Source organism: Panthera onca, chromosome C1 (assembly GCF_046562875.1).
Source record: "Panthera onca isolate mPanOnc1 chromosome C1, mPanOnc1 haplotype 2, whole genome shotgun sequence".
NCBI lineage: Eukaryota > Metazoa > Chordata > Mammalia > Carnivora > Felidae > Panthera > Panthera onca.
The window spans coordinates 15,615,343-15,630,902 of record NC_138346.1 but is presented as its reverse complement, the minus strand read 5'-3'; the positions used below and the strand labels follow the sequence as shown (position 1 = coordinate 15,630,902).

At 41.9% G+C, this 15,560-nt stretch overlaps 1 protein-coding gene across 7 annotated transcripts in view; it reads left to right on the top strand.

Annotated features, from left to right (window-relative positions):
* MOGAT1 (monoacylglycerol O-acyltransferase 1) overlaps window positions 1–15,560 on the top strand; it is a 290,439-nt gene that overhangs the window by 32,903 nt on the left and 241,976 nt on the right. For 5 of the 7 annotated variants that reach the window (XM_060623844.3, XM_060623839.3, XM_060623840.3 and 2 more), the window contains exon 6: window positions 1–5,239. In XM_060623844.3, the coding sequence (XP_060479827.1) occupies window positions 1–155 (155 nt within the window). In that variant the 3' untranslated portion in view covers window positions 156–5,239. Of the gene's footprint in view, window positions 5,240–5,276; window positions 9,867–15,560 lie in introns of those variants that run through there. The other 2 variants (XR_014138041.1, XR_009607366.3) reach the window with 2 other exon arrangements.

The window sequence follows — 15,560 nt, the reverse complement described above, 5'->3', positions numbered from 1 at the left end:
TTGGCCGTCCAATCCCCGTTCATCAGACTCTGCACCCAACCACGGAACAGATTGAGGAGTTACATCACGCCTATATGGAGGAGCTAAAGAAATTATTTGAGGCGCACAAGAGGAAGTATGGTATCCCAGAGCACGAAACTCTCATTTTTAAATAACTGTATGCTTACAAGGCACACCAGAGGATGCGAGAACATCCCATTGGAGAATACATATTTTAAATAAGGATTTTCTTCTTTGGCTATGGAGTCCAATGTGCAACTGGAAAATATTATTTATGGTGACAGATGTTGGTGAGTGTCCATGGGCAATAAAAATACAGCAGGTGACTACAGGAGAAGGGTGGAGAAGACTATGACCCTTCTAATCATCCTCCTCGTTTAGGAAGGGCCAGTCATTTTGCAGGTGAAGAAAAGGTTTAGAATTATTCATGTGCTCAAGAAAAAAAAATATGACGGCTTCAAAAAATAATTAGACCCTTTTACTAAACATCACAATAATTTAAGGTAGTGTTTTCACTAAGTACGACAGCTGTTGTTTACCACAGCTGGAGCAGTTAGGAGACCATGTGTGAAATAATTTTCCATACAGAGCTAGAGGAGATCTTTTTTTTTTTTTTTCTGCTTGAACAGACCATTTTTGGGTGAATAATGTTACTTTTCAGGCTTAGATAATTTGATCCCTTTAGGTCATGTCAACCAACACATTCTTATACAATAGTGCAGAATTTTTATGCGGTCTTTGAAATAGGATGAATCTACCATCTGGAAAAACCCATGTGGGTGAGAGCGTGTCTCTTCATTTCTGTTCATGCTTGGAAACATTCATGCTTGTCGTTTGCTTCGGAGCATGCTCATTTGCTGTGGACAAGGAGGTCTTTTGGGACACATGCTTTATAGAACATTGAAATTCTGAAAGGTTTTCACGGTCGTAGAAATGATTTGAATTTTCTTTCCAAATAGCCTCTTTGAGGAAGACCAGCTATGAAAGAAAGCGTCCTCTCTGGTTGTCCTGTGTCCAGTTACAACTGTCTGGTCCAGAAGAGAGGCAACCCTGTGCCCCCTGTTCACTGATATCTCCCTAGTGCCTGGGCCGGGCACAAAATAAGTACTTGTTTAGTGAATATATTTACGGATGAGCCCACCAAGGTGAAGAGTTCTTAAAGCTGTACCATAGGATGAACCTATTTTAAGAAAAGACCCAGTTTCAGAAGGAGAGAATGTGCGGGGTCTGATTGTCTCATGCCAGTAACGGACGAGACTGCAGGCTAGTTTATAAGATGCAAGTGAAAAGGAGGTTTCTGATCATTAGGCACTAAAAGTTAAGTAAAGTATTCAGTAAATAAATGAGAAGAATGTCTAGTTTCCAAATGATCTCCATTGCTATATGTTGCTTCTTTACCCCTTGTGCTCTGGGTATTTGGGGGCAACTTCTTGGAGTTGTTCTAACTTACTAGTAATATATCTTCAGGCCTCTAATTTTTAAAACATGAAGCCTGGGCTGGAGCCTGGACTGAGTTCAGCATCAGCCAAACAAAATCATGCTGGGTAATGTCTTGACTAGGAAAGCATTTCACACAGGAAAAAATGAACATGCCTCTGGCTTCATACTGGTTGAACAATCCAGGAGTCCACTGACCCATGGCCTTGAAATTAGATCAATTTTTTGTCAAAGCAGGGAATAGGGCACAACCTATTTTTAACAGATGCACAAAACTCGACTATAAATCCTTTTTGGTATTACTCAACACCAACGAAGTATAAAAGGAGCACCATTTACAGAAAATGACACCCCAGCTGGTCATGGGTCGGTCTTTCAGAATGCCACAATGACTAGAGACCTTTATTATAAAGTCTGTGAATTTCATCCCTTTAGAGAAGTTCATTAAAGTCTCTGTGATTTCACAAAACTATGACTTTTAATCTCATACTTGGTCCTGGGAGGCCAAGCTGACCCTGACATCAGCTGGATCATCTAATAAAGCAAAGTTAAAGCCCATAGGTAGTAAAGCAAAGGCACTGAAAAATGAGCAAAGTTCCCCTCTGACGAATTTGCTAGAATTTTGCCATTTCAAAACCCTAGGCATCAGCAAACTTCCATTCTGGCATCCATAAAATCTTATTTTTAGATACATTTTAGGGGTTTTATCTCTTTCTTTCTTTCTTTCTTTCTTTCTCTCTCTTTTCTTTCTTTCTTTCTCTCTCTCTCTCTCTCTCTCTCTCTCTCTCTCTCTGTCATAATCTAGCCAGAAGTCCATTCATAAACCCAAAGCATAGTTGTAAGCCCCATATAGTCCTACAGATTGCAAGTGAAGGTTTGGACACGAACTTTTGCTACGGCACAATTGTGGGCTATATCTTGTACTCACTAATGTGGTTTGACACAGAGTGCCTCTATTTTAAAGATTCTCATCTACTCTGCAACTGTACCTAATGTTTAAACAGCAAAGCAAAAAATAACAACAACAAAGATAACCCCAGGACCCAGTAAGAGAAACTGACCTAATTGCCTTGAGAAAATGTACGTTTGTGCTATTTGACTTAGACATTTCTTTGTCCTGTTTCTCTTGCACACTGGGCACAGGCTGAGTCATTTGCTTTGTCTTACGGTTAGAACTGTTGAAATTATCTAGATCTGGTTAAGTCTGTTATGCTCCCATTGAAGATTGCAGCTCCAGTGCTTAGAAAGGCCAGCCAGTTTTGCTGGATCCCAAGGGGAACCAGGACAAGGGAGGCTACATGATTTATGAAAACCCTTCACTAGAACCCTGGAAACAATCAAAGTATATATACTTCAGGGATGAAGGGTGAGCCTTTATTGTATGCATAGCATTTTTAAAAAATACTTTTTAACGTTTATTCATTTTTGAGAGACAGAAAGAGACAGAGTGCAATCAGGGGAGGGGCAGAGAGAGAGGGAGACACAGAATCCGAAGCAGGCTCCAGGCTCCGAGCTGTCAGCACAGAGCCCCACGTGGGGCTTGAACTCAGGAACTGTGAGATCATGACCTGAGCTGAAGTCAGACGCTTACCCGACTGAGTTGCCCAGGTGCCCCATATGCATAGCATTAGAAGTAAAATCCCTATTTTCAGTAGAAGGTACGCTTTGGTCATGGGAAATACAGGAAGATGTAACCTCACATCTCTTCCAAACTACCTCACCCACGATGCAAATGGCCAAAGTACATGATACATCTGAAAACAAGTTTGGGGTCTATTTGTCTCCTTTTCCTTTGACAGGAAACAGTGTTGATGGGATTTGTTGATTGTTTTTGTTTTTGTTTTTTTCCCCAGTAGCCCAAGGATAAGCCAGTTCTTAAACTGTATTTGTATATATTTTTTTAAGCTAAGCGATGAGATGTCTATTTCTGGGGCTGGGAGAGTTACCTCAAATAGAATTTGTGTATCTTATGAAAGGAAAAAAAAAAGGCAACTTCTACATAGCCAATCACTCGCTCCAGTTTCTCTGGGCTGGCAAATACAGAAGCAGTTTTTTATATTTAAAAAAAAACAAGGGATTTGTCTAACACCTTATATGTCAGTAATGTTCATTAATCCCTCCCAGACACCCCTTGCTTAGTGCCTTAATACCGCATATGAAGGAGAAAGTCTGTCCCAAACCCTAGTTTACTCATGGAATGATGGGTTCCTCAGTAGCAGAGTCTGTGTCCTGTGAGTGTCGTGATCCTGGCGCCCACAGAGCAGGCTGGCCGCACTTTCTCGAATGCTTGTGGTGCCACCTGTGTCATAGGAGCCAGGCTTTGGAGCTAGAAGGGGCTTTGCAGTCCGTGGGTTGTTCCTTCTACAGATGAAGCAGCTGAACCCCAGTGGCTTCGTGCGTGTTGGAACCATGTTCGTGTTACTTTTCTCTGGTGGAGCGGGAGGTAGCACTCATCCGTCATTGTTGATGAATAAACCCGTGCACCCTCTTGTAGAACAGAGGTGTCAAAACATAGAGTTGGGATGAAAAATACTCGTAAAGCAAGGGATTTAGCCACTCCGAAGCGAGCTCTGTCTTATTGGGACCTAGAGCATGTTTCTTTTGTGAGACTGGCACACCGCATTGTTGATTTTTCCCTTTTTGCGAGAGCTATTTTGGTGATGTGCTCTGGGTGACATCCAAGTTTTCAACGACAAGCTGAGCCACAAGAGCCTTCGGTAGTGAGCAGCAGGCTAAGGCAAGGGGCTTTATGCCCAGGATGAGTGACAGACCCCACGAAGGATTCTCTCTCTTGGTCATGTTGTGACCGTTAAGACAGGTCGGAGCAGAAGTGGAAGAGGACTGTGGTCACCTCAGTGACAGCCTCAGAGCCCCAAGCCCGTTCTGGCTGTGGCTTCATCCAGCTGGGTTGTTAGAGCTGCCTTTTCTTTCTTTCTTTCTTTCTTTCTTTCTTTCTTTCTTCCTTCCTTCCTTCCTTCCTTCCTTCCTTCCTTTCTTTCTTTCTTTCTTTCTTTCTTTCTTTCTTTCTTTCTTTTAAGGCTCTTAGATTCTGATTAGGAATTTTCTTAGGCCCTCTTGAGAATAAAGATAAATCTGACCTTCTTGTATTCCCAAGGGCTGTACAATTCTCCCCCTGTCTATTTCCAGACCAACGTGGAGCTTCCTGGTTGGATTCCATCTGTCCAGTCTGGGGAATGGTCACGTGGAAACAACCAGCAAACACAACTGTGCTATTCTTTTTTTACCTTCCAGACTTCGACTTCAAATAACCCTTTAGCCTCTGGGTCTCCACTAACTGGCGGGGTGACCTGGGCCCATTCCTTCCTGTTAGGAGTGAATGATCTCCAAGGCTCCCTCTGGCTCTGTGTCTATGGTGGGTGTCTGCCTGTTCTGTCATGGTAATGACATCTAGTGGGAGATGTAGACTTCTCTGTAGACTTCTTTTTCCTCTGCCATCCTCATTTGTGTTCCTCTGGACATGCAGAGAGTTCAAATGACGGTCTCCTTTCGTAGTATACGTAAAACATAAATTGCTACGGAAGTTTCTCCAGCACCACAGTGACCTTCAGTCATGGTGTTTCTACAAAACAGTTGAATTCTCTAAATAAAAATCGGAGACATTTTTCTAAGAGATTTCCTCCTTTACACACTTGAAAACTGTGAAATAACAGTTTATTCCTTGTTAAAATCTTTATAGGAGATGGTGGGCTTTTAGATTTTCTACACCGTACGTGTTTGCCGTGTGCTTTTTAAAAGCTCTTGGTTGATAAAGTTGTGACCAATAAATGTGTTTTATGCCCAAGTTGTAAATGTGTGGGTGTGGTGTTTTATCTGAGTAGAATGGATTCTCTTTCCACGCCTTGCCAACGCTGAATTCACTTGGACTTGAGGGCGGATACAGGCAAGGGAACGGCAGCAGAATCGTGAGCATTGCAGATTCTCATACTGAAGAGCCCGGCCTTTTAGATGCCCTGCATGAGAGACAAGACAAAACAGAAGGCAGGGGCAGAGCTGAACGAAAAGCACAGATGTGCCGGATGAAATAAGAGCAGAGAACAGGAAGAGGAAACAAGACAGGAAGCTGCCGTGGTCAAAATAAGAGTGAAACTTGTTAGTTACAGAAATGTTCAAAAACTGGTAGAAAAATTGATAGATTCCAAATCAAAGGAATCATTGCTATGGGTACAGGGTTTCTTTTTGGGTGATGAAATGTTTTAAAATTCGACCATGGTGATGGCCGCACAACTCTGCAGATACACTAAAAACTCCTACACGCCTCTCTTCAAGTGGGTGGATTTTACGATATGTGAGTTATACCTCAATAAAGCTGTTTTATACACACGAGTCGGTCATCCGCTTGGCAAAATAAGGGAAGAAGCAAAAAACTAAATTCCTTTTTTTGTGTGTGTCAGCAGTAAAATCGCCTCCCTTTGATGTCAGCATTTTGGATGACAGAGTTTTCGCCTTGATTTTTGAGACCTGGTGGTGTTTCCGGTGTTATCAAAACAGGTGTTTTCAATACTCTTAAAATATTTTATCGGATAAAGAACATGCTGGTTTATTATTGTGTAAAAACACTGCTTGACTTTAACTTTTCCCAGTATTTTATTAATACTGTGGCTAATAATAAATATTGTCATATAAAACCCATCAACATTTATTGACCACCTACAATGTACCAGATACAGAGCTAGGAGAGTTTATGTACATTATGACATTTAACTCTTAAAATAGCCGTGTGAGAGCAGTACTATTTTTATCCCATAAAAAAATTGGGGTTAAGAGGGGCTAAGAACTTTGCTTGAGACAACCCTCATGTTGGGGGTGGAGCTCAGATAGGATGCCGGGTCCTCTGGCCAGAGCCCATGCTTTGGATGTAGGGCTCAGGAGCCCTGGGGCGTCCACCATCCCCATCACTAACTTGTGTGACTTTGGGTAAGTGACCTTATACTCTTCACCTATGGAAGGAAAAGGTGGGACATGATTACTAAGATTCTTGGTGGGTCCCTCTACCGGCGATTCTTTTTGCAAGCCGTCTACATTTCTGAATGCCGCGCCCCCACACCCCCACCACAATCCACCCACACATAGACCCAATAGACACAGGGGCCATTCTCAGCACTGAAACAGTCGTGAGCACCAATTGCGAGATGGCAAAATGTTGTGGCCGGCATTAGCAGGACAGAGGAAGAAAGTTTCATTAAGTGGACCGATATTTGTGGTCCAAGTTAAACATTTAAAATGTTATATTAAGAACACCTATGTAGCTGAAAGGCTTGATTTTTTTTTTCTTTTTTTGGTAGCTGTGACTGCATGGGGCACTAGTTGGGGGAAAGGTCGTTTCTCCCAACCATGTATTTTTTTAAGTTCATTTTATTTCTCACATGTGTATATGTATATGTGTGTTTGCAAGCACCTTTTAAAATTTTTCGTCATGAAATTGCCACATGTTCCAAATTTAAGAAGAAATGTCTCCGGTTTGATGTCTCCTTCCCTGCCTTCTCCAGTCCATCAGCAACATCTCTAAAAACTCTAGAGAGAAAGGCAATTTGATCTTTAGTTTGGCCTGGCATTGACATTTTATGTGTGATGCTAAAATAATGGAAGGCTGTCATCTATCTTACGTTGGTTGACTCTATAAGAGTGGGATCATATAATTTGTCATCTGAAATTCACTTAATTTTAAAATAACATTGAATTCCTAAACATAGAATGTTAAGTCATATTAAATAATTTCAGTGGGATTTGCAGAAGGGTTTATATATTACGTACATAAATAGAGACATTGATGGGGAGATACATAGTCATTACTGTTATTGAAATAATACCCAAATCAAGGGAGATTTAAATCACTGGGAATCAAAGCAAATGTGATTCATTTGGGAACTGGCTATACTTTTACGGACGAGTTTGATTTTTATTTTGAATAGTAGGTAGGTGATTGAACTCAGTGTCATCATTATGACAAATGAACTCAGGAGACGGGACGTACGTTTCTGTAGCAAGCCGCCTACCGTGTCAAACTGAGACACAAGCATAGCCAGGCCTTCAAAGCAGTTCCAAAGGAAGCAGAGGGCAAAGTTAAATTGCAAGAAGCAACTAAGGACCTCTTGTGGTCTGTCAGAGGTAAGGTCAAGGACAACAGAAGTAGGGAAACATTGAAAAGGAAGGGAGGACGCTGGGAGGAGGAACAGCCCCAGGGAAGAGACAGACGTCTTACCATCATACACTTCCCGTTAAAGGAACGTTCACATTCTACTCCACGGTGTGTCCCTGTCCCAGAGGGTCTTCTTCTCAGTAACAGATGACAGGAACGCATCTGGTGCTGCCTAAGAGAGGTGTGATCTCGGAAATGGTATTCCTTGGGAGGAAGGTCACGTCCTCTCGTTGGCCGCTGGCTGGTGATGTGAAGGAGTGATTCCTGCATGAACAGCCCACACGTTCTTAGCCCTACCAGGCCACTATGATTAGGACCTTTGCTATTGCCTGATTACTGTCATGACTCCACTCTGACCTAGTCAGCTAGACAGTTGCAGATCTTAGCTGAAAATCATGGGAGACCCTGAAAGCCCTCTCTGCCCCCATTGCTGTGCCAAGTTGACAGATGATACGATAGCAATGACTGCAAAGATCAAATAGGCAAATGAAAACAGAATGGTAAAGTCGCGTTTGTTCAAATCTCCATAGGCATTGGGATCCTTACAACTATCTGTTTCCACTGTTACTGTTGAGAGTTCCGTGAACCAAACCATCAGGATGATTTGGCCACAGAGCTGAGTTTAGATGTTTAGATGACAGAGTTTATGCAAAGCAGCGTGCCCTACTGGTCAATTGTGGCCAGAGAAAATGCTTTTCATAAGGAACTGTTGACATTGAACTTTTGAATCGCTCTGAAGCTGTTACCACATCCTTTTGGCCTGGCTCTATTGCAGGGTTTATTTCCTTTTCCACATCTTGATAGGCTTAGAAACCGCCCCGGGGCCATTATTTCAAAGGAGAAATTTCTCTTCCATCCTGCCCGTGATTTCTCTTTGCTCTGGGCTCTAGTTTTTGTGAAGCAGGGACGCAGTGGCTTCAGTCTGATCCTCTATCTGGGGTATGTAATGTGTTTTCTGCTAATTCACAGAGTTCCATCAGGGATAGTCTCTGCCAGGATTATTTGGCAAGAGTCCACTGAAGAATTACTTACAGCTTTGTTTGTGGTTACTAGATTCCATTGGAATTTCCTGCATTTCCCAGCGATTCAAAGATTCTCATGGAGGGGTGGAGGCTGGGGCTGCAAGGTGTGTTGCTGCCAGTAAATGCAAGAAGTCCGGGTGCTGTGTGGAGGTAGAGGTTCAGGGCCCGGTTCTTGTGAACATCTTCCCAGTTAACTGGACGATCTTGACCAAGCACTGACTTGGTGAAAAGCACCAAGGCGCGGGACCCGTGTGCTCCCCTCTCTGGGCCCATAACTAGAGAACTATCTCATTGGAGAGAGAGGGAAGCAAGTGTCTCCAGAGCAGCACCAGCCCGGAGCTTTGACCCTGGACTTGCCTGGCTTTAGCAGTGAAAGCTCCCGTCCTGGGAAGCCCCCCTCAGTCACAGGCAAAGTGGGACACCGTGGGCAGGAAGGCAGAATAGTTCACGGCCCTGGTGTTGAGGGCACAGCTAGCCGTTCTGTCCACCTTTGGGAGGGACAACAGGGAGGCATTTTATTTAAAAAATGCTCCAGGGCTACCTGGGGCTCAGTCAGTTAAGCGTCTGACTTCGACTCGGGTCGTGATCTCATGGTTCGTGAGTTCGAGCCTCACATCGGGCTCTCTGCTGTCAGTACAGAGCCTGCTTCGGATCCTCTGTCCCCGCTCTCTCTCTGCCCTTCCCCCACTCACTCTTTCTCTCTCTCTCAAAAATAAACATTAAAAAAGTTGTTTTAAATGCTTCAGAGATTAGCTTTTAAACTAATTTTTGGAAAATGAATCTCCAACTTAGCTGTGTATCCTATGATACTCTGAAATTTCTCAGTCTCTGTATGTTCAATGTGAATGATGGTCTTAAAGGTTCTGGAAGGTCTCTGTACCTTTGAGTGGGATTTTGTTGTGAGTTCTTCTTCATGCACTGTCTTGTTTGAGTGGCCTCAAAACTAACGACAGTGAATATTCCCGAAGAGCCTGGGTCCTGTGGAGAGTGTTGTGTGTATATGTGACTGTGACTGCCTTTTCTGGGCTTCAGTTTCTCTTTCTTCAAGGAGAAATTATTTTCTTCTATAATGGATTTCTAAAATACTTTTAATGAAGGGGTGCTTAGAGACTGGAACTTTTGGAACTGAAGTTATACTTAGAAATCTGAAATGTTATAAGGGAAGGGAAGCAAAAATAATATAAAAACAGGGAGGGGGACAAAACAGAAGAGACTCTTCAATTTAGAGAACAAACAGAGGGTTGCTGGAGGGTTTGTGAGAGGGGGGATGGGCTAAATGGGGAAGGGGCGTTAAGGAATCTACTCCTGAAATCATTGTTGCACTATATGCTAACTAACTTTGATGTAAATTAGTAAATAAATAAATTATTAAAAAAAAAGAAATCTGAAATGTCAGGAAATACCCTAAACTTTACATAAACTTTACCGTAGGTTTTTTTTTTTTTTTTTTACTTTTCATCATTCTTTATTTTTTTTTTTCAATATATGAAGTTTATTGTCAAATTGGTTTCCATTTTACTGTAGGTTTTTACTTTGTTTTTTCTGCCCTTTACTTGTTAAATATATATTTTATATATAAACAATAACATAATAGTTAACATAATACTTATATTAGTATAAATATATAAACATAGCTATATAAATAATATAATTATTAATAACTATATATATATTCAAATCTTATTTTTTATGCCTTATTCCCAAAAGAACCATATGTGGAATAGCTCTCTGAGAGATTTGAGACTCTTAACTGTCACATGAAACTTAATAAAAATGAGAACTGAATATAAGAATATACAATTTTGAGTATTCACTTACAATAATAAAATTCTCTCTCCTACACAGAAGTTCCGAGTGATAGAAACTAGCAATCATTGACCTTTTACATCTTTGCCACCATTAAATGAGCACACTGAATCTTAAGACACAGTTTTTAAACTTGTTTTTTTTTATCCTCCCCACCCCAAGACCCTTGGCAGGTTTAACTTAGACTGAAGTTGAACTCCCCTCAATTGGAGTCTGGGGTTGCATGACCACGATCAAATTGCTAAAGAAAACAGAAAGTTTCCCATGACAAGCATCTAACTTATTCTTTCCACAGTGACCATTCTTGAGACTAGGTTTAGAAAACCTCGAGACTGCTTGAAATCAATTCCTACTCCAGAGACTCGAGAAAGCCTTAGCTCGTCCACCAATATAGCCAATAATATAGCAAATAGAAATGTCAACACAAGAAGAAGAAAGGTGTCCATTTTCTTCCTTTACTTTGCTAGAAATCTTGCTGTCTTTCCCAGGATCCCTCTTGCAAACCTTACTTGACATCTCATTGGTCGAAACTGGGTCCCATGGGTCACCCCCAGGTACAGATATAGCCGGGAAAATGACTACTGACTTCCCATTCTCTCTCTCCAACATTGTCTCTCAGTGGACTTTTTCGGGAAAGACTAGGATAGTAAATAGCTTAGTCAATAACTACTCAACTCCGTCACTGTTGTGCAAAAGTAGCCGTAGATAATTATAAATGAGTGAATGTGGCCGTGCTCCGATGAAACTTTATTATGGACGTGGAGTTTCAAATTTCATGTACTTTTCATGAAACCTTCTTTTGATCTTTCTTGAACCATTCGAAGGTGTGAAAATCATTTTTAGTTCGCAGGCTATATAAAAACAGGAGGCTGACCTGACTTGATTTGTGGACCCCAGGGGAGGGTGAGAACAGTTTGTGGGGGACACCGTATAGCTGCTGCAAATAGGCTCCGTACCTTGAATATAGAATATAGGAAAGTGATGACAAGCTCAACCTATCAAGCCTACCTTAATTTTCCTGATGTCAGCAAGCAAAGTCTGCTTCCGAATCATGGTCTTTGTCATGAACACATTAAAGTCTACCAGATGCCTTTAACTCAGAAAGTCTGTATCGCTGATATTCTAGGTCAGGAGATCTTTATATATGTTTACATATTTTGTTTTAAATTGCCCTATAGTGACTGCAAAACTGGATCAGACCTACAGAGAAAACTCTAGAATGCAGTGTAGAACTGGAACCAGGTAATTATTAACACTGTAGCCCAGACATTTGCATAATTGCTCAAAGGTCTGTTTGTATGAGCTTCATGAAAATTCAGAAATAATGCTACCCTAGATAGTGGTTAAAACAGAAGAATGGTATATTAGATATGTTGATCTAATGATTATTCTTTTTGAAACTATTTATAACATGTTACCTGTTCGTTCCCTTAGAAACTCTCTGTCCTCTTTTGAACTTTACAGTTAATTTTATAATCATGGTGTGTGTATGTATTTGTATGTAAGTATAAAAGTATTATATACGTACATATGTAGACATATATACATATGATATAACCTAGGCATGATATGTTATATATACTACATGTAATATATGCATATAACTATACATATATAATATGTACATACATATACATAATAAGCAGCACTCTCTCCCTCCTCCCGTCACATAGCTGAAGGGTCTAGGGATTCAGGCGTGGATCCAGATGCTGACATGATATCATCAGAACTCAGTCTGTCTCCATCTATCTTCTCTCCACTGTGTTGACTTCTCTGTCAGACTCCCTTCATGGTCATAAGACAGGCACCAACAAGAGCAGGCACACATCCTACAAGATCAGCACTCCCAAAGGAGAAAGAACTCTTTTTCCTAGAATTGGGTCTCAGTTGAACTGATTTGGCTCATGTGTCCATCCCTGAACGCGTCATTGTGGTCAAGGGGTGGGGGGGATATACTGACTTGCCTGGGCTCTGTGGTTGAGTGTCCCTTCCCTAGAGATGGGGACATTGTGGGGCTGGCTGGATTTCTAAACCACGTGGACAGGGAATAAAGGAAAGTGGGTCCCCAAAGGAAATCAGGGTGAATAGATTCTGGAAAGGCAAAAATAAGGGTCCACTATGGTGACATTAACATTTGATATTTAGGGGTGCCTTGGTGGTTCTGTCGGTTGAGCGTCCGACTTAGGCTCAGGTCATGATCTCATGGTTCATGAGTTCGAGCCCTGTGTTGGGCTCACTGATGTCAGCACGGAGCCCACTTGGATCCTCTGTCCCCCTCTCTCTCTTTCTGCCCCACCCCCCTCATGCTCTCTCTCTCTCTCTCTCTCTCTCTCTCTCTCAGAAATAAATAAACATTAAACAATTTTTTGACTTTTAACAAAGGAACTGGGAAGAGAATATGGAGACTTCCAGAGAATGAATGAGGAATGGGAAAAAACCATAGGAATGTGAGGAAAATGTTTTATAGGAAACTGGGCGTGGTCAGTGGTTCATCAGCTTGGCAATGTATCAGAGAAATCTAGGTAGTTAAAAAACAAACAAAACAGATTTCTGTAATTTACCCCAGACTGACTGAAGCAGAATCTGGGAAGGTGGGGTCCAGGACTCTGTATCTTTTTAAATCTCCACCGGCAATAGATGTGCAGCTTATTCATAGAGTTGTTTCGGGCACTACTGAATAGGGTCGTAGAGTATGGGCTAAGCTGCTGTAACAGAGAGACCGCAAACTACAGACACCTGAAGACATTAATCTCTTTCTCATGTAATAGCTTGAAGGTGAACAGTCCAGGATGGTGGGCGGGTTTATTCAAAAACAAAGTTCCGGGGCGCCTGGGTGGCTTAGTCACTTAAGCGACCAACTCTTGGTTTCAGCTCAGGTCATGATCTCATGGTTTCGTGAGTTTGAGCCCCGCATTGGGCTCCGAGCTGGCAGCGCGGAGCCTGCTTGGGATTCTCTCTCTCCCTCTCTCCCTGCCCCTCCCCTACTCATGCTGTTTCTCTCTCAAAATAAATAAATAAACTTAATTTTAAAAAATTAAAAAAAAAACCAACAAAGTGCCTTCCATTTGTTTCTCCACCATCCCCTCGGGTGTCGTCCTTGTCTGTACAGTTGACACTGGCTGCCACCCCGTTCACATTCTAGCCCACGGGGAAAACAGAGAGAGGGCGGAGAAGTGCCAAGTTGTCAAGGCCAAGGTTCAGAAGTGCACACATCACTGCCACTTTCATGATATTGGTCTGAACTTAGTCCACATCGCACAGCAAGAGCAAGGGAAGCTGGAAAGTATAGTTTTTCTCTTGCCTGAGATATAAATATGTATTTTTTTTCTTGTTTCCAAAAACAGACCCTCACATATATACATAAGTAGACAGGTGGATGTCTGCCCAGCTAAAATTGGACCCCTAAAAATTAAACATTTATTACTTTCAGTTAAACGTGACAAATTGAACGGCACAAGTCTTTATTGTTTTTTATGAAACTCCTCAAGTGAAAATAAAAATGATTAAAAAAAAATGTCAAAGAGAGCAGGGGAGGGGTAAGAGGAGAAAGTGATGTCAAAACTATTTCGCAAGATGGAAAACAGATGGACAAGTGGTAAGTGACTCGCCAGAACAGAAAAGGCAGAAACTTAATGCCAGAGAGAGTCGGGGGGAAGAGTCCTGTAAAAAGCAGGTGATTCCCATTGTAGGATCTCTGGAAGGCCAACCCATTGAGGGCACCAACTATTTGAAGTTGGGTGTGGAGGGGATCAAAACCAAAGAGGATCGTCACAAATCTCCTTAAGGAGAAGACTCACAGATTCCCTACCCTAAAGCCAGCAGCTCTTGCCCCTACCCGAGCAGAGCACAAGAGTTTTGCTCTTGGAAATTCTGGAGAAATTCTACACTCTGGGAATACCAGGCTCAGTAGAGAGAGATGGGGTGGTGAGGTGCCTTTAAAGCTGATTGAGCGACAGTCTCCATTTTGAATGGTAATTCCCATCACCCTCTTCCCACACTAGGTTCCCACTATCCTCAGTACCAACTTCCTATCACCCCAATAGGAGAATAGATAATTCCTCTGTGGGGAAACCCACTAACCCAAGAGAGAAGACCCACAGATTCCAATTTATGTGGGTCTCCATCTGCCACAATCTACTGAAGCCCACCAACGAATAAACTATTTACACAGGGCTGCTGGTCAGCATTTTGGTGTCTGTAAGGAAGATTCAAGAATCATCAGACATTTCAAGAATGCCTTCAACGGGAAATAGAACAAATAAGGAACATGAGAGAGAGGGAAACTTCAGAAAATTTACCTTTAGAGAGACAAGAGAAGAGTTTACAACAATAAAACAAGAACAGAACACTATGTACGGAAGAGCATTTAGAATGGAGAAAGTGACATAACTATAGAGAATAATGGGGGGAGGGGAGGACAAAAATAGGTGTGGGAATGTAAGAGGGAGCCAAATCCTCATACTGCTTAGAAGAGAGCCAGCAGATGAAGTCTCATTTTAAAAAAGCCAAGAAATAGCAATTTAAGCATGTAATTTAGAATGTAGGTATAAACAGGGGCCCCTGGGTGGCTCCGTTGGTTAAGTGTCTGACTTCTGTTCAGGTCATGATCTCATGGTTCATGGGTTTGAGCCCTGGATCGGGTTCTCTGCTGTCAGCTCAGAGCCCACTTTGGAACCTCTGTCTCCCTCTCTCTCTGCCCCTTGCATGCTCTCTCTCTCTCTCTCAAAAATAAATAAACATTAAAAAAAGAAAGAATGTAGATATACATACATAAAGGAGGGGCACTTGGGTGTCTCAGTTGGTTAAGCATCTGACTTTTGATCTCAGCTTAGGTCTTGATCTCAGGGTCATGAGTTCAAGCCCCGTGTTGGGCTCCATGCTGGGCATGGAGCCTACTTAAAAAAAAAAAAAAAAAAAAAAAAAAAAAAACAAAACATAAAGGAAAAGGCAAGTGAGTTGAAAATTATCAACTCTGGAAGTGAGAATGGAGGGTGGGGGAGGGGAGGCAGGGGCTGCTGCTTTTCATTATAAGCCAATACTTGGCTTGCTGATTTGATTTGCTAATCCATGCATATAGCAGAAAAATACATTCTCAGACTTTTATTAGTTTTAATATCATTCTAAAATATTTTGCATAT